This window comes from Molothrus ater, chromosome Z, assembly GCF_012460135.2.
Source record: "Molothrus ater isolate BHLD 08-10-18 breed brown headed cowbird chromosome Z, BPBGC_Mater_1.1, whole genome shotgun sequence".
Classification (NCBI taxonomy): Eukaryota; Metazoa; Chordata; class Aves; order Passeriformes; family Icteridae; genus Molothrus; species Molothrus ater.
The window spans coordinates 46,180,624-46,205,354 of record NC_050511.2 but is presented as its reverse complement, the minus strand read 5'-3'; the positions used below and the strand labels follow the sequence as shown (position 1 = coordinate 46,205,354).

At 40.8% G+C, this 24,731-nt stretch overlaps 1 protein-coding gene across 4 annotated transcripts in view; it reads right to left on the bottom strand.

Moving 5' to 3' along the window:
* Positions 1-1,982: 1,982 nt before the first annotated feature.
* The window catches only part of GNE (glucosamine (UDP-N-acetyl)-2-epimerase/N-acetylmannosamine kinase), a 34,506-nt gene continuing 11,757 nt past the window's right edge, over positions 1,983-24,731 (bottom strand). For 3 of the 4 annotated variants that reach the window (XM_036403969.2, XM_036403970.2, XM_036403971.2), the window contains exons 2-12: positions 23,381-23,589; positions 21,267-21,718; positions 20,120-20,272; positions 19,458-19,670; positions 19,132-19,219; positions 11,296-11,506; positions 8,806-8,935; positions 6,814-7,035; positions 5,757-5,939; positions 5,052-5,168; positions 1,983-4,337 (exon numbers count right to left, since the gene is read on the bottom strand). In XM_036403969.2, coding sequence (XP_036259862.1) covers positions 4,102-4,337; positions 5,052-5,168; positions 5,757-5,939; positions 6,814-7,035; positions 8,806-8,935; positions 11,296-11,506; positions 19,132-19,219; positions 19,458-19,670; positions 20,120-20,272; positions 21,267-21,718; positions 23,381-23,589 — 2,214 coding nt within the window. In that variant the 3' untranslated portion in view covers positions 1,983-4,101. Of the gene's footprint in view, positions 4,338-5,051; positions 5,169-5,687; positions 5,940-6,813; positions 7,036-8,805; positions 8,936-11,295; positions 11,507-19,131; positions 19,220-19,457; positions 19,671-20,119; positions 20,273-21,266; positions 21,719-23,380; positions 23,590-24,731 lie in introns of those variants that run through there. The other variant, XM_036403972.2, reaches the window with a different exon arrangement.

Sequence of the window (24,731 nt, the reverse complement as noted above, 5' to 3'; positions counted from 1 at the left end):
TTTGCAGATTTTTGACATATTTCATCCTGCTGGAACACTTAAAATGCAGCTCTCTGGGTTCTGATTACTTCCAGTAACTCTGGTGCAGAGATTACCTCTTCTGCCTTAATTTTACATTCAAGTATGCTAGCTCACTGTCTCCTTTATCAGTGCTGTCACAAAATCATAGACTGGCTGTGGTTGGAAGGGACCTCTAGAGGTCATGTGGTTCAACTCCTCAACCAGAACCACGTTGAGCCTGTTGCCCATGACCATATCCAGACAGCTTCTGAAGATCTGCAAGAAGTGAAATTCTACTTCCTCTCTGGGTAACCTCTGCCAGTGCTTGGATACCTGTACAGTAAAGAAGTGTTTCTGATGTTCAGATGGAGTCTCCTGTGTTTCAGTCTGTGCCCAGTGTCTCCTGTCATGGCACAAATGAAAGGAGCCCATCTTTGCGCTCTAGTTTCAGGTATTTATATACATTGGTAACATTCCCCTAAGCCTTCTCGTTTCCAGATTGAACAGTTCCAGCTCTCAGCCCTTCCTCACAGGAGAAATGCTGTAGTTGCTTTATAATCTTTGTGGCTCTTTGTGGAGCTCTTTCTGGTGTGCTTATGTCTCTCGTGTACTGGGGAGCTCAAAACCAAACACAGCACTCCTGGAGTCAGGACATTTTCTGTGCCTGAGAATTGTTTTATGTACTTAGACCTTGAGACAGAGCAAAGGAATTCTCAGGTTTATTTGGGAAAAATCAACTCCCTTGTCTGTGTTTCTAAACATTGACTTGTTTTTTTCAGAGGTCAGTATCTGTCACTTTCTTTTGTAACTTCATGTGACAGTATTGTGCTACACCTCTGGCCTCCTGTGCATGCTCAATCCTGTTTACTGGCTTTAACTTCCCACTGTTGCTGCTTATCTCCATAGCATTAGTCAGAGGAATCTGGAAAAAAACTTGGACGCTTCCTATCCTGCAGATATAATCCTAGCTGCATGTGTGTGAAGATCTCATGCAGTATTGAGAGAGAAGCTGTGGACCCTTGCTGAATACGTCCTGGTATAGAACTTGCTTTGTTTAGCTTCTGATCAGGTGGCAGCCAGCAGCCAGGCAGTCTGAAGTTACAATGAGCATTTGTAAAGAAGAAGGGGGATGGAGAGGTCATGGGTTCATTGGAAAGCAGGGAGCCTGGAAACAACAGCACTATGCATTCATCCTCTTAGCTTGTGGAACATGGTTAAGTTTTAAGCAGCCATAAAAAATCATGGTCCAGCTTATCTTTTTTCCTGCTGGGTTTTTTTTTTTTTTTCCTGAGCAGCCAGTTAAGAGGCAAACATAGATTACTGGCTTGTGTATCAGAATGGACAACATGGGTGTCTACAGTCATTGCCAAGAGGATTCCCCCAGCAGTACTTGTCATGCAGGCAAGTTCCTTTGCAGAACTGTGTGCTGTGGAACTAGTTCTAATCCAGATCTAATTACCTCGAATGGTCCAACGGGTGTACAGCCCAGGTGTTATATACTTACCTACTGCCAGTGGTATCGTCATGGCATTTGAAATCAACACAGTGATCAGATTTCACTGAATCCAAGTGTAAAATTTGTCTGCACCTTACTCTGTGTTGTGTTTTTTTAATACAAAATTGCCATTGATAATACATGCAAGTTTTTGACAATTTTGTTACAATTAAATGGAAGAAGGACAGTGCTTTAAGAGCACCAGAAAATGAATGAATTTGTTATTTCCAAGTGTCTGGGTGGCATATCAAAGATTCACAATACTGAATAACTAAACTTGATGGTATGGGCTATTCTAAAGGACACTGGGCCAGCAACAAGTAAGCACACTGCTGCAGATACTCTGTGAACATCTGATGTTTGCTCCTTCTGGGACTGGATACAACAGGGGGCTAATATCCATAAAATCTCTGATCCACATTCAAGTACCTGAAGTTCAAAGGATGCTTCTGAACAGACAAAGAAGTAGAGACAAACAAAACCACTATTACACTATTAAACATGATTTTTTATTCTTTCTGATTTTATAAACTGCTTCTACATATGCAGCAAGTTCTTGGCCAATTGACAGAAAAAAAGCATTTTCAAAAGCATTTAAAGAACTGTTTTCTTAACATGACATTAAAGGTGTAAAACTTTTCAATTGTGTTTTAGTCTGTTGTGTTTTTTCTGTGCCTGCACCCTCCCTTTAGCTGCTCGGGAAAAACATTTTGAGTCTGAGATACAAGAAATACAGAGCTTCAGAGGGTCTGGAAAGCAAAAGCCTGGTCCCACTTTTAGCCAGGCATTCCAGCCAGGCATTCCTTGTCATAGTAGAGGATGGAAAGATCAAATGACAGGCCTCCTCACTGTTAGAACCTCAATACTCCTGATCTGAGTTACTGTCACTGCAGAGAAATGCCAGTTTCTCCTTGACCTGCTCATAGAGCTAATGCTGTGGCATTGAAGGTAATTCCATTACCTTCAATACTCATCAAGTGAACCAAGACTTGTAGGAAAAGGAACTAAATCTCCTTGGTTACATAAAGCCTAGTATAACGTGGCAAAGAGTTAAGAACCAGTTATTTGCCAGTGGTATAGAGGCTGCAGGATTCTTCCTGGAGATGTCAGGAGGGAGATCTGGTGGTATTCCTGAAATCCGCTCTGAAGATGTGAGTTACCAGTAAGCATTCCTTGTGGAAGAGAGGGTGAAGTAAAGACAATCTCTATAGATTATATCCCAGAATTAGCAAATGAACTAGGAGCTATTCATTCCAAGTTGATTGTATAGGACAGGGCAATGGTTGCAGAAGATTGTTTCATTTTGATTGGAGGAGAAGTTCAAGTGTGGAAATAGCCCCTGTACTAACACAATACTGGACTCCTGAGAATATCAGTGGTTGAGTTAGATGTTAAAATAGGTCATTAAATTCAGGACAGGATAGTCTTATGGCTGTTCCTCCAGAGCTATCTTTCTGGATTAGCTGATAGATAGGTTGGTTTTTCAATTCCTCCAGCATCTTGAAAGAATGCTAAAAAAGCAGCTGGATAAAGACAGCACTGTATATCAAGGACTCACTAAAGAAATACAAACCACAGCCTACTTAGGCAAGCCTTCACTGGTACTTGACATACTTTTCTCCTAGGCCTCTGAATGCTCTGAAGGCAAGGATAAGGGTCAGATTTGAGTCTCCATCCTGAAAGCTGATGGTGAAAGCAGGACAAGAACAGTGCACCTTCAGCCACCTGAATGGCTGAGGGGATGCACTGTGTCACTCTGCAGTGAAAGGTTCTTTATGATCAGCTGTGCCACCTGGCTGAATTTCAGCTAACTGGCTACCAAAGAATAAGCAGCCCTGCTCTCTTAAAGTAGTAGATTAAGTCTCTTGAAAAGTCCCCCAAGATTAAAATTCAAACAATTTAATACTGGCCATAGCCAGAAGACAAAGATGCTCACTGCTCTCTTATCAGTTTGTTTGGACTCCTCTGCAGGCTGTAAGCTCACTAAACTGTAGTTTTTTTTCTTTCATATGCAAAGCTTCTAAAATGGGACTCTGGCCTTCAGAGATGATCTAATAAATAAACCTGGTTGCCTCTACCAAGTCCTTAATGAAAAGGAATTTCTTCTAGGTGTAACCTTTTTTTATTGTAGAGGCCCTCGTTTCCACCCACTTAAATTACTACCTGCTACTGATGATTACTTCATCTTTACTCTGTGGGTGAAATCCTGGAAACTGAAAAGCTGGTAAGCATCTCATTTCACATAAGTGGGAAATGAGATATGGATCCCCAAGAGTTATAATAATTTTACACACCATAAACATTATCCCCATACAGCAAGAGATGCTCATAAATAATTCAGCCACGCTCAAAAGTAATGTATAGGCTTAACAACAGAGGTGCTTAAAAAACCAGAATTGCACATTACTTCCAATGAAGTCAGCTGAAATTTAGGAAAAATACAAAAAGATAATACCTCAATTAGGAAATGCTGAAGTAGTCACTAACTACTCAGAACACTACTTTGATTCATTAGCTGCTCTCATCAAAGAAAAGTTTGGGGCAAAGTATTCCCTCCACCCATTAGGAATTTGAATAGTCCAATTCTCTAATTCTTCTGTAATTCTTTAGTATATTCTACGTGTGGTATAATCCAGTACCAGGCTAGCAGCTCCAAGAAGAGCAGGATCTGCTAGATTTGAGACCACCACATCCACTGTTTTAACAGAGGACAGTGCCTGTCGATTTATCACATCTTTGACAGCATTAACATAGTGGTTAGCTAGAACCCCAGAAAGGATCACGAGAGACGGGTTCACTGTGTGTAGAATGTTCACAACACCAAGGCCCAGCGCTGTCCCAGCTGAAAGATGAAGTAAAAAGAAATTGAGTAGAATACTCAGAGCAGTTCTAGCATCAGTAGTTGAAACAGTTCTGTTAGCAGCAAATAACACTGGAAAGCCAGTAAAGTGTTTTGTTCAGAGTTTTATGTTATCAGGTAATATGTGTCTGCTATTAAATTTTCTTTTGAAAGTAAAAAAAGAAAAGGCAATTTTTTTTGCACAATAATGCATTATTCAACGATATGGATATGAAAAGACAAAACAAGGCATTAAGCATGCTTGTAAGAAAGGAGAAAATAGGAAAGCATCGCTCTACCCCCTCAGTGTTAACCACTGTGTATGAGGAAGGACTATACTTAAAACTAGTAAATCAGTAAAATCCACCATGTAAAGTAGCACATAACATAAATTGCCTTTGCTACCTCCGACAGCCATTCACTTGTCTACAATGAAATGGAATTTTCCCTTATGATAATGTTGAGACTTTACTTCTTTTTTAAAGCAGAGCCTTTTAATCTTTTTTTTTTTTTTTTTCCACTGGAACAGATACTTATAACACTTCTGCTGACATTTTCTCCAACATTTATATTTAAAATCTCATTACCATTAGTAATTTCTATATTGAGAGGGCCTCAACATGTACAGGCTGCTTGTAGCGTTACAGTGCACTACCATTTCTGTATCCCCTAAAATACAATCATGAAAGTGTTTCACCCTGTGGGGTATGTTCTCACCTGTTCTGAGAATGCTCTCTGCTTTTGTATTCCCAAGTTTAGCTGCTTGAATAAGGTGTGCAGCACTAACAATCTCCTCCTCCTTCATTGACATTCCTTCTACTAAAAGCAGATCATCTGAAAAGGAGAGAAAACCAAGAGCAAAACATGGTAATGTGGCAAGTCAGAGGGTGAAAAAAAAGAAAAATTAAAATCTTTCCATCTCTTTTACTTGTATACTGAATCCTGAACAATCTGTTCAACCCTGAGTTTAGCTGAAGTAATCATATCCATATTATTCGGGACACTACTTGCAGAAGCAGGGAATCAAACTCAAACAGTTAGAGTGTGGTAATTCACTAGTCTTATTGGACCCAAAAATAAATAAAATATAAATATTCTCAAATTATTTAAGACTTAGAAGCTTTTGCTGAAAGACTATCACTGTGAAACCAAATGTCACAGAATGCCTGTCAGATGGGTTTTCATCAAGCTTAAAAAGAAAAGACCAGCTCTACTGTGTGCTTCTGCGAGTTCTGAGACCAGTGGTTCCAAATGTTCCTTGCTACTGAAAATGATCTGTATTATGTATGCTGCCTGTGCACCTATTCTTGTCTCCTCCTAGAAAAAGAAGGCAGATTAATTTTTTCTCAATACCTTCTTTTATAATGTCTTCCTATACTGCAGTTTAGTAACAGTGTTTTCAAACCCAGAGTAAATAGATACCATCATGCAGTTTCTTAGCTTCTCTCTGTAACGCTATTCCTGAGGCATATGCTTCTATACATCCTTGGCTGCCACACAGGCACTCTGGTCCATCTAAGGATACAACAATGTGCCCAAGCTCAGCAGCACAGAAAGAACTGCCATGGATCAATTCATGTTGATGAACGATTCCACCTCCAATTCCTGCAAAGATATTAAGACTTCTTTTGTTTAAAAAAAAGACAAACAGCCCCTGCTCCCCAACAGTTTTTAAAGACTACAAAACACTGATATTTGCTGATTCTGATGTAGACAAGATTAAATAATTTGCTTCAGTGATTTGACACTCCTAATACACAAGCTCATAGCTCCCTCCTATTCATATATGTATCAAAATGGTATATAATGTTTGTAATTTTTTTAAACCTATGGATGGTACTGAAATATGACAGAACTTTTAAGCTTGTGAGTCATACTCTTTATGTAGAAAATTATCCAAGTGGCCTTAAAATTTTGCACTTCAGAAGAGAAGTTCTAATGGTGTATTTAGACAGTTAAACTTGTGTGTTAAAGGGCCAGGACAGATAAATATGCAGGCCTCTGCTGCCCCTCTCCAAACTGGGTGTAGATTCATCAACTAGTTCTTACTGCCACCATCTAAAGGACTATATACTTAACAAATGAGAAAAGTTACCCCACATTTGCATTTGAGATTTAAGCATACTTTCTTATATTCAATTGCTTATCTTCCAGATACATATTCTGCATTTCTGAAGTTGAAAGAGGATTAATCTATAAAGCTGAAAAATGCCAAATTATTCCAGTTGAAGTTGCTCAGATTTTCCTTACTCGCCTGTGTAGCAGTACCAGAAGAACTTCTTTGATCAAAAAGTCTATAAACTATGGAAGTGGTTTTATTTGCCGGAATAAATTAAAAAGCACCCTAAACCAAACAAACAGTATAGCAAAATAATTTTTGGTTTTCCAGGCACAGTGGTAATGTTTATGCCTATAGAACACCTGAGCTTCTAAGTGATGGTGCTGGACTTTGGGTGTTACTGAACTACAACATACCCACCTGTACCAGTAATCAGTGTTACAAAATTTTCTATTCCTTTTCCATGACCAAACTTCCTCTCTGCTAGAGCAGCACAGTTTCCATCATTGTCCACCCAGACTGGCAGGTGCAAAGCATCAGATATAGGAGTTCTGAGATCCACAGAGCTCCACTCCTGAATGAGTTTTGTAGAGTGAAGCACAACTCCTTCTCGAGGGTTTACCCGTCCACCTGTGGAAATACCTAAGTCCCGAAAATACAGGAGAGAAAAATGAAAACTAAGTCTATGTAACAGACTTTAAGTAAAAACCTATTTTTCTTTCTCTAATGACAAGGTCTTTTTCCCCTAATATTAGGCTTTGAAGCAGAGTATGAAAGTAAAAATTTTTGAAGTATTACTGGCAGTTTAACTTTTGACATGTACAGATCACAAAATCATTGAATGGTTCAGGTTGAAAGGGACTGCTGGAGATAATCTAGTCCAACCTCTCTGCTAAAGCAGGTTCACCTACAGCAAGTGGCACAGGATTCTGTCCGTGTGGATTTTGAATATCTCCAGAGAAGACGACTCCACAACCTCTCCAGGCAGTGTGTTTCAGTGCTCAGTCACCCTCAAAGTAAAGAAGACAGTTCATAGAATGCCACACCTCTAATCACAATGCACCAAGTATCTTTAGACTAACTAGATGGGTAGTGGTTGTTAGTCAGAGAGTTAATGTTCCTACTTCAGGCAAGATTGCAGCAAATCACTTAATAGCTGCCTTTCTTGTTAGTGGTGTAGAAAAGACATAACAGAAAAAAAAATTATTCAAACCCTGGAACTCTATTAGTGTCCAGAAGTCTGCTATTACTCTCAAGATTCAGAATGACTAAAAATAATTACTAGACCTAGAGTAGCGATTTTTCCTTAAAAACACACAGTTTTTGTGAAAGATCAAAACTGTGTTCAGAGATTTGTCTGCTGAACAAAGTAGGCCAGTAACAGGCTCTATTGGCCAACCCAGTTTTCCCTAGCTGGAGAGGCTTCCAGAGTTGGTGGAGTCTCTCAGGACCACTGAAAAGCAGGTGTCCATAATGGAGGTATGTAGCTCTAGACAATAAAGTTTGAATATTTTCTTGTACAGAGCTTATATGACTGCGTCATGTATGAAGATGGCTCCAGGGTTAATGCTGTAATGGAAAGCAGCCATAAAAGCTCCAAAACAAGCAGCTGAATTGAACATTAAAGGTGTAAAAAAGATCAGATTTGAAGGGCTAACATTTCTCCTTACAGCTTTGTGTACTTAACATTGTTTTTAAAGTTCAAGTTAACTTTTCTTTGTAGTGTGTGATTCAGGTAAGTTTTCATCTGGAACAAACTACTTTTCTTTATGAACATTTCTCAACTAAAATGAATATTCTATGTCCTTCTTAAAAATCCAGGACACATTAATCAACATCTTCATAAACAACTAATATTTAAGGCCAAATCTCCTAGTCACCATCAAACTGAAGAAGCCCTGTCTGATACAAGCACAGCTTAATACAGAACTGTACTGCAAATGAACTAGAAGTCAGCAGAAGGGCTGCTTTTGTCTCTGTTAGCTACAAATTTACTCCTAACATTCTTGCCTTTTTAGTTTGCTTTGGTGTATCTGAAAATTCTGCTGCACAGTTGATCCTAGCCTTAAAGAAAGGCTTACAGACAGTAAAGAGCTGTTTTGATAAACACTGAGCATCTGATTCACAAGGCCAAGACAGCAGAGAGCTTCATAATCCAGAGTACTACAAAAACACATTTTAGATACAGTTTACCATAACTTAACAGATTGTTTAATGGTTGTTACAAACTGTAGAAACTTCAGTCTTTATACTCAGCTTCTCATTTTTAGCTATTTAGAAATGTTTGTTTGTTAAGAATATGTAAGAACTTGAGGTACAGAAGATCCATTTTAGAGAGGTGTTTTAAATTAATGAGTAGTGATTTAATTTCATGTTGGAAAACATAGATGTAAAAAGTATTTGTTAACTTACCTACTCCCAAAATTCTGCAGTTTACATTTACTGCCTCTGATGCAGCCTCTACACACATCTTTAGAATTAATGCTAGTCTGTCTTCATAGGTTTTAGGGTTGAGCTGGGTATACTTCTTAACTATTTCACCCTAGAAATTAAAAACAACAAAACATGCCCTAGAGAAATGTATGTCATGATGAAATTTCTCTTCCATATAAATTACAGGTCAATTTGAAAATAGAGAGCCATAACTTATCTCTTTAAAAAAAAACACAGATGCTATACTTTAGTTTTTGGGCCTGCAGGCAGCGTTCTGACAGCTCTTGAGTTTAAGTTTGCAAGATTAGGCATTGCATTCTGCTTCTGTAATCAACCTTCCATCTGAAATTAAATACACATTTTAAGGAACACATAGCTTATGTGAGGAAGTATCACCAGAGCTGCTGCAACTGTTGTTAGGCATAAACCATGACAGAGCAATGTACTTAAGCTCAACACTGTGTTAAAAAAAGAGAGTAACAATTGCTTAAAAAGGACAGAAAACTCACAGTGCTTTAAAAATAAAATCTTTCCAATCTGACTGCATGAAAGGTTTCTGCACCAAAAAAGCAGAATCAGACAGAAATGCTAGAAATTTCAAGGCAAAATTGACTATACTTTCAGAAATATCTTTTAAGTGATTACACTTCTGAGTTACTTGCAATATCTGTAGAGTACCATCAAGTGTCATACATCATGACACTTGGACCCAGAATAGTCTGGGTTCAAAGGGACCTCAAAGGTCATCCAGTTCCAACTTCCTACCATGGGAAGGGACACTGAACCAAACCAGGTTGCTCAGAGCTCCATCGAACCTGGCCTTGAACACTTCCAGGGATGCAGCACCCCAGACTCTCTAGACAACCTGTTCCAGTGCCTCCCCACCCTCACAACAAAGAACATCTTCCTAATATCTAATCTAAACCCACCCTCTTTCAGGCTGAAGGCATTCCCCCTTTTCCTGTCACTATATGCCCTTGTAAATACTTTGGAGAGAGTGGGGAGGGGCCATGAAGATTATTTTCAACCCTATTCCTGCTGTGTAATGAAAGTATTCATGATGCATGCTTGGAATCTATAGGTACTAAGGAACTGATATTAATTCAATGTTTACATGGCAGGAGTAAGCCAGGAGACTGCTGAAGGTATCCTGTGTAACAGTGTTATTCTCCCTGTTAAATCCCCTGTACCATGTATCTCAGTGAACTGCACTGAATTAATGCAACTCAGTAAAGAGAAGTAACAAAGACAGTCTATAAACAACATGGCTGAGTCATTATTGCCAAAGAACTTGGAAAATTCCACACGGATAATGAGTTTGAGGACTGGGTCCCACCATCTCAGTATCACATAAGCGACAGTTTGTGGATTTTGGACGCTTAGTTTCTTCTTCACTTTTAGGTTTGAGGGTGCATCAGAGAACTTGTTTTGGAAGACAAGATTGCAGCAAATATTATCAGAAGACATAAGGCCTCCTAAGAGGAATTTTTAAATCTTCTTTTTTTTGTGAAAATAAAATTAAATCTCATATTCTGCCACTGGCTGTTAAATACTTACATCTGTTGTGTAAATTTTATTATGGAAGTCTGATTGTTTTCACTCTGATTTGCTAGCATTTCAATTTTCACAAATGTAACTTCAAGATCTGTAAAGTGGGCAGAATTTTTTTACATTTTTTTTCCAGTCTGTGTTGACTCATAGGAAAAAATGTGGTGTCAATTTTGCTTCTAAAAATATTACACTTTTAAAAGCTGTCTTTAAAGACCTTGAAGATCTGTCAAACATCTCTGAAATGAAAATTTTCTCTTAATGTGAAAATTGTAGACTGTGTCAGGTCAGTTTGCATAACCCTTCATGCTTCAGGCACCTTATTCTGCCTTCTGGGCAATTATTATTGAACTGATCTAGTTATCTGCAAATATGAAGTGTAACTGTAGGTGTAGCTGTCCAGTACTGTTGAGAACAAAAGCATAAGACTTCTCATCATTAATTTTATTAACATCTTTGAAATGCTGCAGAGTTCAGTAAATTGATTTGCTAGATGCTGGTTGTTGCTCAGAATGGTCTTGTGTCGATTACATGGAAGTGTAAGGCAGTGGGGAAGCAAAAAATCTAATACTGCAGCCCTCCATGTTATGCTTGACATACAAAACCTTGCAGGTTGAACCGAGTCACCTTTTAAGAAGAACCAACACATGCAAAAGTCTGTAGTCAACCCACAAAGAAGCAGCTAAAACCTTGCACCAGCAAATGGGCATTGCTAGTTTAACATCAGTCTTAGAAGAGCAAAGCAATAAGCAAGTTTTATCAGGACTGTATGAGAGGCAGGAAAGAAGGTGAGAAATCTTCTTTGTCCCTCAACACAAGTTGATAGACTGCTTTGTTTTGGAGCTATTTGGCATCACAAGCCCGTATCCACAAAGCCCAGTGGAGCTGGCAGAATATCTAGAAGCACAACAGAATATTTACCTTCATACTGACGATTGCTACTCGGAGATTTGTTCCACCTAGATCCACTGCCAGAGCACTCTGTGTCTCTAGAATATGGTCAATATCTTGAGAGATATTATCTTTGACAGGAGGAAAACAGAATTTCTTTTGCAATGGTTCTTTGAGGTCAATAGATTTAAGGAACTTCAAAATCCTCGGAACAGCATTACCATCTCCATATATTTTTGAGCTATAATACAAAAAAGAATTCATGTAATTTGAAATAACACTGGAATCTATAAAGTTCTTCGTATGGCAGAAGAGTGTAACAGTATCATTACAATATTATGATCTGGCTACTCACACTGGCAGCTCACACTATGACAGACTGTCATGAGACATGGTAGATAGTGACAGTAGTTTAAAGAACACACACAGATCTTTCAAGTCTGGCATTAGCTCCATTTTGGAATATGAAACTGGAATGTAGAAAACTGGAAACTAATGATACCAAAACCCCTGTAAAATTCGGTTTAATGAAGCAAAAATAAAAATATGGACAGTTTATGTGCTACAAATCAAGTAAGATGTACTTATTGCACAGATGCCAACTATGTAATAATAAACCGTACATTCACGTCAGTTTTCAACATGGCTGTTTCTAAAATATCATACACGGCATCAGATACTTGGTATTAAAGAATTCAGTTTTACTGTTCAGTTTAGATTCTTAAGAAATACTCTTTTTAGCCTTGTCCTTAGTTGAACAAGTATCTATCAAACTTTATAAGAACTTAAAATGTTAGAGGAATCAGAGTCAGTACTCATTAGGGCTGAGGAATAAGGAAAAGCACCTTGCCAGAATTCTGCAGCTTCCCTGGAAGCTTGCACTCAGGACTCTCTATGCATCATGAGGTCAAATCAGCTATTGAGTATTGTGTCACAGAAGCACAGAATAGCTGGAGTTGGAAGTGACCTCTTGAGATCACCTAGGCCAAGGCAGGTCTAGATGAGGTGACAGGAACTCAATCCAGGTGGGATTTTAATGTCTCCAAGGAGGGAGACTCCACGACATACCTGAGCAGTCTTTGCCTGGGGTCTGCCACCTGCAATGTAAAGCTCTTCTTCAAGTTGAGATGTAACTTGTGTTTTGGTTATTGGCCATTACTCCTTGTCCTATTGCTGGGAACCACTGAGAGGAGTCTGGCACCATCCTCTGGGCACCCGCCTTGGAGACATTGTTATGTATTGAAGAGATCCCCCCTCTCAGTTGTCCTGTCTTTGTCTAGACAGGGCCAGCTTCCACATTCTCTCTCTTCTCATAAGAGAGATGCTCCAGACCCCAAATAACAGAATCACAGAATAAACTAGGCTGGAAAAGACCTTTGACACAATCGAATCCAACCTGTTACCTAACATTATCAGCTTAACCATGGCACTGAATGCCTCATCGAGTCTTTTTTTTAAACACCTCCAGGGGCAGCAGCTCAACCACCTCCCTGGTGTCACGATCCGCTCATACAAACAGGAGTCGTGATGGTTCAGAATGCAAAACACAACACAGTGGGGATTTCTGTATTAATCAAAACAAATGCACCTTTTATTGAATGACCACAGCAAATGCGATAGAGGGATTAAGGGAGAGAAAAAATATAGAGAAAGGGGGAGAGAGAAAGCAGGGGGGTTATAGCTACCAAACGTAGAGAGGAAATCCTTTGCAGTCCGGCCAAGGATCCGCCTGCTGTGTCGGGGAGATCTCAAAGTCCTGGTTATCTCGGGGTTCTACTATAGTCCATTGCTGAGAGGGGGAACAGATCTTGAAGTAAGTCTATTGAAATGGCTGAGGGGAAAAAGATATTGAAAAAGGGTACAGACAGTCCATGTTCTCAGCAGGATAAGTCAATGTCAGCAGTGAGCAGGACCCATTGTGTTTCAGCACTGGTTTCTATGGGAAACCAGTCTAGGTCCAGTGAACACATCTGCAGGCAGCACTTAGCAGGCATCCTGCTTCAGTCAGGCCAGGACCCCTGGATCAGAATTATGGGGGTCTCAGTCTCAGTCCTTGGGAGAGGGGGCTTCAATCTCTGTCCATCATGGTGGTAGTGGAGCAGATGAAGGATTTTCCATGGGGGGGCTATCAAAGTTGCCCCAGCAAGTTCATCTGGCCAAGAGGTGGGAGAATTCCTGGGCTAGGGTCGTGAAGCAGGTGCAAGCATATAGGGTGCGTTGCCCCTTGGCAGGCCCTGCTAGAAGCAGTCACTGTAGACACAGTTGTGAACAATCACTTGGCAGGCCAGAACTCTGCTCAGAGGCCTCAGGATTTTTGGAAGTTCATCCACCACCAGCAGCCAGAATTCCAATCAGGTTCCAGATGTCTGTCCTTGGGACGGTCATGAGGCAAATGAGGGGAACTTCATACTGTCTTTCACACCTGGGTAGCACATTCCAATGCTAAACCACTCTTTCTGTGAAGAATTCTTTCTAATATCTAGCCTAAACTTCCACCTGGCTACAGCCTCTTGTCAAGGAGTTGTAGAGAGTGATAAGGTCTCCTTAAGCCTCCTTTTTTCCGGGCTAAACTCCCAGCTCCCTCAGCCATTCCTCATAGGATCTGTATTCCAGGCCCTTCACCAGCCTTGTTGCCCTTCTCTGCATGAATTCAAGCATCTCAGCATCCTTCCTAAATTGAGGAACTGGACACAGCACTCAAGGTGTGCCCTCACCAGTGCTGAGTACAGGGGAAGAATCACCTCCCTGCTCCTGCTGGCCACACTGTTCCTGATACAGGCCAGGATGCCCTTGGCCTTCTTGGCCCCCAGGGCACACTGCTGGCTCATGTTCAGTCAGCTGTGGACCAGCACCCCCGGGTCTCTTTCTGCCTGGGCACTGTCCAGCCACACCATCCCCAGCCTGTGGTGCTGCAGATTGTAGTGACTCAGGTCTGGGACCTGGGACTTGGACTTGTTAAACCTCATATCCTTGGACTCGGCCCATCTATCCAGCCTGTCCAGGTCCCTCTGCAGAGCCCTCCTACCCTCTAACAGATCAATACTTGCTCCCAGCTTGATGTCATCTGCAAATTTACTGATGGTGAACTCAATCCCCTTGTCCTGATCATCAATGAAGACATGAAACAGAACTGGTCCCAGCACAGACCCCTGAGGGACACCACTGGTGACTGCCCCCCAACTGGATGTGACACAATTCAGCTCCACTCTCTGGGCCCGGCCATCCAGCCAGTTCTGAACCCAGCAAAGAGTGCTCCTGTCCAAGCCTTGGGCTGCCACCTTTTTCCAGGAGTGGAAGTCCTGTGGAGAGATGGTGTCAAAGGCGTTGCTGAAGGTCAGGTAGAGAACATCCACAGCCTTGCCCTCATCCACCAGGTGGGTCACCTGGTTATAAAAGGAGATCAGGTTGGTCAGGCAGGACCTGCCCCTCCTAAATCCATGCTGGCTGCATCTGAGCCCTGGGCCATCCTGGAGGTGCCATGTGACCACACTTGGGATGATCTGTGCCATTCTCCTGCCAGGCACAGAGGTCAGGCTGACAGGTCTGTAGTGTCCTGGATCTTCCTTCCTGCCCTTTTTGTGGATGGACATCACATTGACCAGCTTCCAGTCATCTGGGACCTCCCCAGTGAGCCAGGACTGCTGGTAAATGATGGAGAGTGGATTCACAAGCTCATCTGCCAGCTCCCTCCTCCCCCTGGGATGGCTACCTGGGCCCATAGACTTGTGAGCATCTAAGTGGCTCCACAGGTCTCTGACTGCCTCCTCCTGGATAACAGGGGACCATTCTGCTCCCTGTCCCCATCTACCAGCCCAGGAGGACAGTCCTGAGGACAACCTGTCTTTCTCTTGAAAATTGAGGCAAAGAAGGTGTTAAGTATGTCTGCCTCTTCACCCTTAGTTACTAAATACTGTAATACCCCATCTAATAATGAATGGAGATTATCCTTGCCTCTCCTTTTGCCATTAATGTATTTATAAAAGTATTTTTATTATTCTTCATAGAAGTGACCAGATTAAGTTTTAATTGGGCTTTTACCTCCCTAGATTTTTTTTCCTACTAGACCTAGCCACTTCCTTAAATATTTCCTGAATTACCTGCCCCTTTTTGCAGAGGTCATCGTCTTTTTCTCCCTTAGTTCCTTCAGAAGTTCTTTTTTCATCCAGATCAGTCATCTTCTCCAACAGCTCATCTTTCGGCACATAGGGACAGCCTGCTCCTGTGCTTTCAAGATTACTTTCTTTCTGTACCCTCTTGTTTTTAAGGGCTGCTTCCTAAGGATCTTTCCGAATCAGCTTCTTGAATAGGCCAAAGTCTGCCCTCTGGAAGTCCAGTTTGGAAGTCCAGTGGAAGTTTTCTTGGTGCCCCTCCTTGTTTCACCAGTTATTGAGAATTCTATTATTTCATGATCACTGTATCCCAAATGGCCATATATCCCAACAATCATATCTCCCACCAGCCCTTCTCTGTTGCCCTTTTTGAAGATCGCTGGCTTTCCTCCAGTTATTAGGCATCTTTACCACTCCATGACTTTTCAAAGATAATGGAGGCTGGCTTAGCAACATCTGCTAGTTCCCACAGCACACATGGGTGCATCCCATCAGGTCTGTAGATTTATGGGTGTTTAATCTGCCTAGCTGATCTCTAACCCAACCCTCTACAAGCAAGTCTTCCATTCTCCAACCTTTTCTTCTTACCTCTGATGTCTGGGATTCCTGAAGGCTGTTCTCAGCAGTAAACACTGAAGCAAAGAAGGCATTCAATAATTTGGCCTTCTCAGTGTCCTCCAATACCAGGACACCCATATGATCCAGCAGCAGCCACACATTTCCCCTGTTCTTCCTGTTGCTGCTGATGAATTTGTAGAAGTCCTTCTTGCTGTCCTTTATATTGCTGGCCAGACTGAATTCCAAGTGGCCTCTGGCCTTCCTTCTCACATCCCTGCATATTGTGACAATGTTCCTAGAGTCCTCCCATGTGGCCTGTCCCTTTTTTCACATCCTGTAAATTTCTTTCTTCTGTTTGAGTTTTACTAAAATCTCATCTATTTAGGGCTCCAGCCCTCTCTGCCTGATTTCTGGATCATAGGGATGCACTGGTCTTTAGGTCAGAGGAAGTGATGCTTGAATACTGACAAGCTCTTTGGATACCCTCCTCATCTGGAGTCCTAACCCATCAGATTCCTCCAAATAGGCCCTTGAAGAGGTTAAAGTTAGCTTTTTGCAAGTTTAGGGTTCTAATCTTGCTTGCTGTTTTGCTTCCCCAGGGGAGGATTCTGAGTTTCTAATGGTCACTTCAGCCAATGCTGTCCCCAGCCTTCACATCTTCAACCAGTGCCTCTTGGTTTGTTAGTAAAAGGTCCAGAACACATCTTTCCTCCCTGGCTTCTCCACCATTGCATCAAAATTATCGTCACTGATCTGCAGGAACTTCCTGAACTGTGTGCCAAGCTGTGTTGTCACTCTTAACAAATATCAGGTACAAATCTCCCAGGAGAATCAGGGCCTGTGACGCTATTTCAGTTGCCCACACAAAAATACCCACAACAGTGTCACCCATATTAGCCTGTCACTTAATTCTCATCCATAAACTCTCAACTTGTTCATCTGTCCCTGAGTAGAGCCTGATACAGTCCACTTGCTCTCTCACACGAAGAGCAAGTCCACCACCTTGCTTCTCTGACCTGTCCTCTCTAGATATAGCCATCCATGACAACATTTATCTCTATACATAGCCATCCATGACAACATTCCAGGTATGTTGCCGTAATTCCAATGAGATCATGGCTCTGCAACCTCACAGCGATTTCTAGTTTATTAGATTACCTTGTTTATACCACCTGCTGAGTGCATTGGTATACAGGCACTTCACAGAAGATCGAACAACCAGGCTGCTTGAAGGGGTGTGAGAGTCATGAACACCACAGTCATAAAAACCCTTGATGTGTTTTGCCCTATGATTCTGTCCTGGAGTGATCTATAATGCTGTATTCCACAACTATCTGTGCCAAAAAATCATTACTGTCTTGTCACTGTCATATTTTCTGAAAAATTCCTTCACCAGGATTTCTTCACCTGGGAAGCTGAGAAGTCTCAGAGAATAATGAAAACAGTAATTATTTGATTGCTTCTCTTGTGTTTTGATGCTTTGGAATGTGGTTGGAGATTGTTTATCCACCTTGCCTCAGACAGACTCCAGCTGGTGTTTCTGGGCTGTCCTGGGGCGAAGTCCGTATGGGCCATCCTGCTGCTGCAGGGAGGGGCTGGCCCCGCCTCAGTCTGAGCTGCTCCAGGAGAGAAGACTATGGGAGTAGAGCTTCTCCCTTTTATGGCAGCCTTGGGCTTGCTATTCTAAAAACTGCATTTTGCAGTCAGAAACTGTTTCAAAGGGAACTTTGCAAGGTCTGCTGGCAGCAAATAAGCCAGAAAGTTCCTGGGGTCAGGCACCCTGTGCCAGTGCGGATGGACTGCTCCTTCCCCACCAGCCCATCCCAGAACCATGGTGCAGAGCACAGCAGCAGCGCTGGCAGAGCCCACGGACAGCAGGAAGTGGCAGCAGCCACTGCCACCAGAAAGTTTCCATCTGCCTCCAGAACTGCTCTGCAGACTTCTGCCTTCCCAGTGGGGGTTCTCACCATCTTGCCTCTTTGTTCCTGCAAATGTGTGGTCACCTGGGAGGCACCACCTTGGAAGGGAAAGGTGTGATGCCCGTTTCCCTTTGTCCTTCAGCCATGCAGCTACCTCTGGCAGGCACCACTTCAGGAACATTTATTTCCGGCATTTCAGGTCTCTCTCTGTTCCCATGGGGTTGTGAGATTTAGCAGTTTGGTATCTAACAGTTATTTACTTCCTCCCCCCACGCCCAACCTGCAGGCATCCTGTTTGTTAATAAACTTATTTTTTCACTTGCATTTACTGGTGTGTTGTTCCTTATTGGTGGAAAGGGATTGGTTGGAATCAAGGGGGAAGTTACTCATTTCAGAGTGCCCATCTCTTTAAATTTCCTCAAAATGAGACAGATCTTCAATCTGAGCTGCAGCCAAGGTACATCTGACTCTGCAGCGGTTGCTATGACCTGGTCCCCAGGAGGAAGCAATGGCACAATCGTTGCCATTTGCACCCTGCCTCCCAGGTCCTTCAGTTTAAAGTCCATCTCACCAGACTGGCCAGCCTGCTGCCAAAGACACACTGCCCTTTTTATGCCCTTTTTAGCCAAGGGATCCAATTCCCCTTTAACAGGCTAAAAATAATAAAAACACAACGCACTGTTATAAAAGCCAAAACCTTCTTGATAGCACCAGCCACAAACCCAGATGCTGCTCTGCACAATGTGTCTGCCTCTGACTGTCCTGATTTCTCTGACTGGTAGGATACATGAGGAGATGACTTGGGCAGAGATGTTTTTCATGTGCCTCACCAGGGCTTTATAGTCTTCCTTGATCCTGGCCTTTTTTTGGCTCTCAGTATCATTTGTACCTACACAAAGTGTCTTTAAGGCACAAGCCAAAGTAGGCAGACAGGATGTTCTTCCCCATGCTGCTCCTAAAGAACAAGCTCTCTTAATCACTGGTCTAGGTTAATATAAATTTTGTCTTCTTGACTTTCTGTTGGATGTTAAATGAACACGTATTGAAACATGAACATGTTAAATGAACTTGTATTGAAACATTACTAGTAACATTTTGCTGTATAAATACTACTGCATACCGGACACCACATTATGGTTCTGAAATGAAAAATCATTTGTAACCTCCAATCAGTGTCTTAAATGCACTCCAATCAAATATGATGAAACACCTTAGGACTAAATGCCTTTTACTCTACTGCTTTAACATCCCCTTCAATGAATTAAGATAAGTGTACTCACCATGGATATTGCTTCCCAAACTGCAGCTGTAGAGCATGAAGAATCTTATCCTGTGTATCAGCATCACGAACATGAAGAACATTTTCACCTAGACAACAAAAAATTAAGGTAATAGGACAGATCAGATGCTCAAATTACATTAGAGTATGAGCTGCTTTAGAAATGAAAAAAAAAAAAAGTTTTTATTTCCTCTGTGAGAGCAAGATGCCCATCAGATTGACATCACTCTTCATCAGTTCTGTGCCTCCCCTTGCTCCCACTAAAGCAATGGTGACACCTCTGAGACACTGTCCTGCACTACAAAACACATTTAAGCAAACATGTACCTGTTTCTCTTCCTGTCTGCCGTGTCCCCAGGTTGATAACAGGTGTGCCAAACGCTCCCACCTCTCTGACACCACAACTGCTGTTACCAATCATACAACCAGCGTGAGCAACTAGCTGAATGAACTGGTCAAATGGCACATGCTTCACTGCCCGAAAATTGGGATGATGTTCAATGCCCTTCTTCCTCATCACACGAACCATCTCTTTGCTTCCTACAGAAAAGCAAAGTACAATAAATGATTTAAGTTCTACTTTTAAAATCAAAGTCCAGGCACACAAAGAATATAGTAGCCAGCCATTCACTGAGTTGCCAGCTCTGAACAGGTTTTTGCTCTTTTTATCCTTACACTGTAAATCATTTCACTCAGCACATATGCCAAAGTTTGATACAAGAATTCACTGCAAAAGTGTCTTTGTAGTTTTAAGCTAATTTAAGAGGCACTAATATTGCTCCTCCATGTCACCTGGTTTCTCCTCATTTTCCTTCCCACACTGAAAAACTGAAATGTCCTCTAGCAATGTGAACATAGAGCTGCAGCAGACGCACCCACGAGGCTGACACAATCCAGCTATTTCCATCTGGCTGGAGGACCTGGGATAAAAGCACTCTTTTGAAGACAATCTGTTATGTGTCACTCTGTCATGAAGGTATTCTACTCACCTGCATCCACATTAGGGAATAGAACAAGTGTTCTCTTGTTGAAGGAGATGAGTGCATCTAGTGTCAGCTCAAACATCTTTATGGAATGTTTAATATCTGTGGTTACAGGATGCTGCAGAGCAACTATATAATCTCTGGTTTTGACATCTTCACCTGTCCAAATGGAGGGCAAGAGAAGTTTTTTCATTGGCGTAGAATAGCAAGAGGAAGAAAGGACATACTTTTAGAACTACAGATGTGAAACCCTGAAAAGTTGAGGCACCAAATGGGATATATCTAACACATAGGCAAAATGCTAGAATAAAAATCAAGGGACTTACAGGGTAGCCTAGCTTGTTATTGGCCTAAGCACGTCTCATAATTTTAGAGACCACTGCCTAAATGTCTACAAACTGTTAACTTGCAAGCCTACTTCTGAAGCTTTCCAAGACTATACCAGGAGATAAGACACTGTTCTCACACCACTATAAATCTGGACTAACTCCTAAAGCTGCTCTGATTTTCTGTCAGTGGTCCATTCTCAAGCAAAGACCTCATTTCCACTGTTTTAAAACAGGCAGTCACACTTGTCTTAGTACATTTGATAAACATTTATCTGCAAAACATACTGATTGAAAAAGATTCCTGCTTCTACACATGGTAGCCATACAGGACACTGCTTTGTCAAAGATAAAAAGCAAACATAAAACCACACTGTTTACAGGAATTATTTCTAAGTCAGTCAGTATTAAACACCAAAAGCCTTTGGTGCATGTTGTCCTGTTGCAGTGCATTCCTCAAAAAAAGGTTCATAATACAAATTCTGTATGATTTTTTTATATTAGGCCTGAACAGCTTTGATTCTATTTAACTAAAACTCTACTACACCAAAGTAACTGCTCATGTAAGACTGTTCTGCTTTTAAATTGTTCAGCTCAGAGAAATTACCCATTTAAAGAATTATTTTTTGACTTGGCAAAAGGTCTGGAAGTGTTCAGTAAAATAGATTTGTAGCTTTTCAGTTGTATGTGGCAGAATGAAAGTAAATGTAGAAAGAAATACCAAGTACTATTAAAAATATATATTATTTTTTGACTGATAGCCTACTTACTGAGTTTGTCTAGTGTTCAAAGGCATGTGAGAAAAACATAAGAAGTGGCCCGCTTACCTAGCCACATGCTAATAATACTCATGTAGTCTTTGTTTTTGGCAGAGAGAAGCTTGTCATACGAGGGACAGCCTGCTAAAAGGATGCGGTCATGGTCTTCACACATGGCTATCAGGTGCTGCTCTGCACTCCTCGTGCAGCACACGTGGTAATGGGCCAGTTTGGTTATGGCATGTCTGATGGAGTCATCGATGGTCCCGCTGACTTCCCCACCTTCAATGTGAAGAATGCGAATGTTCATCAGGGCTGCGGACGTGGCCAGGGCCAAAGCATCGAATCTGTCCCCATGAACTATCATTATGTCAGGTTTCAGGCGGTTGAGGACATCAGGTAACTTGACTAATGCAAGGCCCACTGACTCCACCATAGCTGCCTCATCCTCCCCTCTCACGATGGTGTGCAGTCTTGTATGAATATCAAAGTCATCTTGTTCAATCATACGATAGGTATTACTGAAGGTCAGAGAAAAAGCATTATTAGAGTAAATACAACTTGATTTTACAGCAATATTGCTTCACAAAATAAACATGAATTACAACAGCTGTACTGGGGTTGAAAAAATACTTGCTTTCCACATCTTCTTCACTGAGGAAAGCAGCTTTTAAGATTTTAACAGAATCTTCTCATCTATGTGAAGATCCTCCCTAATATTCCAAACATCCAGTTTTTCTAGACACCATTAAGGAAGAACTGTGCTGAACACATTGTGGAAATCCTCAGAAATCAAACTCTTTGTTCATATGTCCACCGAGACTTACAGAGAATAGATATAGCATGACTTCCTGTCAGAAAGGGTATGTTTATTGACTTTTCTGTGGACAACTCTATAAATACAACAACCAATGTGATGCAAAGCTGAGGCCTGTATGTTTAAAGAAAACATTCTGCAGGTAGCATATATTATTTCAGATTCTGTGTTTTTTTAAGGCATATCCTTTTTATTTTACTGAGTAAAAGGGCTCGCATTTATAGAGCATAAATTTCATTAAATTTCCAACTCCATTTACAAATATCCTCCACAGACCTACCATCTTCCTGATTATGTACATTCATCTCAGAAAACTTTTTTTCTCTTTGTTTCTGTATTCTTTGCTTTTTGAAAGGTGAAAATCTAGGAGACAAGCGAGACTGTGCATTCATGTTTGCCAGATCAAAATCTCTACTGTTTGCTTTGTGCATTACAAATCATTCACAATACAGAGACAAATGTTAAACACCTTGGAACTGGAAAAGTAGTATTTTGTACTACTTTGCACAAGTCTTGCAGACAGCAAAAGGTTATGTGATATGGAGAAATCAGGGCCACGTTTGTCGTTTATGGCAAATGACATGGAACTACTTTATTTCTCCAATCAGAAAGGGTGCAATTCAACATACTAACCTGTCAAGAAGTTAAACTGTTTTTTTTTTTTTTGAATCAGGTCACTTTTGTGATGTTGAATTCACCTTGCCATGTTACTGGATGGAAACAATGTCCAGTACAAAGCAAGGAACAGAGTGCTGTAATGTGCATAGAGACAACAGTCACCAGTGGAACATCCTGTCTTACTAGTTCTCTCCCACCTACCCATACATGACCAGACAACCATACAGCTATCATTTTGTTATTAAATTTTGTCATTCATTTTGTCAGAAACATTTGACGACAGTTTCCTGCCTCCACAACACTGGAAGTAAGAACTAATAGTGTCCTCCTGGCATATGCAATATGTACTTTCTCCAATAACTGTAAAGCAGAAGAGCTGCAATTTAACATGACTGAGGAGGCTCTTTTCTCTATGAAAACTAAAAAACTGTAGCACATTTCCATTTGATAATCACCAGGTTTCAGGGAAAAATCCACTACATCACTTTCTCACTTCATACAGCCTGTGATTCTTTTTGGGGTCTCAGTTACAGCATTTGCACAAAACTTTCTACAATTCAAAGACTGTCTGAAAAAAATGATTGCATAAAATATGCAATCTCATAAGGAGCTGCAAAATAAAATTCTGGAAAAAAAAAGTAAAACTTTGTTGTCTGCACTCATGATGCCAAGAGTTTGTTTTACATAATGTTCATATTATCAATGCTAACACCTCAGAAATATACTGGTAGATAAAAATTCACCTTACCCATAATCATCAATCAGGTGGGAACCAAGCACTACCACATCAAGCTCAAAAAACTGTGGTTCTGCCTTAATACCAAACATAATGGGAGCTAATTTTGAATAATCAGCACGGTTGCAAGTAGCAACACAAACACGAAGTTTGTGATTGTTTCCATTCTTCTCCATTACTTCCTTTTGCTTCTGTTTTGAAAGATTCTTGAAGTACACCTCCTGACATAACAGAGAAAACAAGAAGTGTGTCATTAATAATAGTAATTTACTTACGTCAAATGATAATCACTTCATGAACAATACACACAAGTGCAGCCCCAAATATGGATACTACCACACTTATAATGAACATCTAGTACCTAACAAAACAAATGGGATCTCTTTCCAAAATTTAGAATAGAAACTTTTTTTTTCCAGTTAAAACTCAATTTTAGTGCTTCTATTTCTACAAAACGTATATAAAAATTCTGTATTAACAATATTTAAGTGTTATGAAGTTCAGCTGTAATCAAACAGTAAAATTACTTCTCCCTGTTCTGATGGAAACCTCTGCATAAGTAGAAAAACTATTCTGCCTTAGTAAATGAAAGAAAGAAAATCTCGTATTCCAAATAAAAGAATGGAATAAATTGCCTAGATGCATCCACTGACAGACTCTGTAAACAAAAATAAGAAGTTTTTGACTAAGACAGCCTATGTATCTCCATTAAACACATTTTGGTGAGGCAAAGCAAGTTAAACATTTATTTCCAAAACCCTACATACCCTTTTGTAGGCCAAAGTACATTAGGAAAATCAATAATACAAAACATCAAAATAACCCAATTTCTTCTCCTCCCAAACAGAAATTACTAAGGTGTTAGCAAGAGTTTAAGTAAACACCATCTTTTTGATATAAATTTGATGTTATATCAGATTTTTGCTCCACTCTGCAGATGCAACTTCTTCTGGATTAATAGACAAGGCTTGCTTATCCTTGACTCAAAGCAGTATCAATCTCTCTACTGATTTTGCCAGCTAGAAAAGTGTGACAATACATGATAATATTAAGAGGAGCAATTCCATGCTCCTTTTAGACTGCATTCAGATTTTTTCAGTAAAGTTCTAAAAGAAAGGCTACTGTAATATCACACTCTCATGAAACTTTCAAAATCAAGATTCAACTTACAAAATTTCAAGATTTCCCTATTTTTAAGACATTAGTTTAGGTTTCATCACACATGACCATACAATGCTTTGGTGTAATAGCAACATCAGGGTGATCAGGAATCTGTGCCAAGTTGTCAAAGGCAACCTAGTATCTCTAGTCCACTTGCAATCCATTACGGCTCTGCAAAACTACCAGCGGAAACTATCAGAGA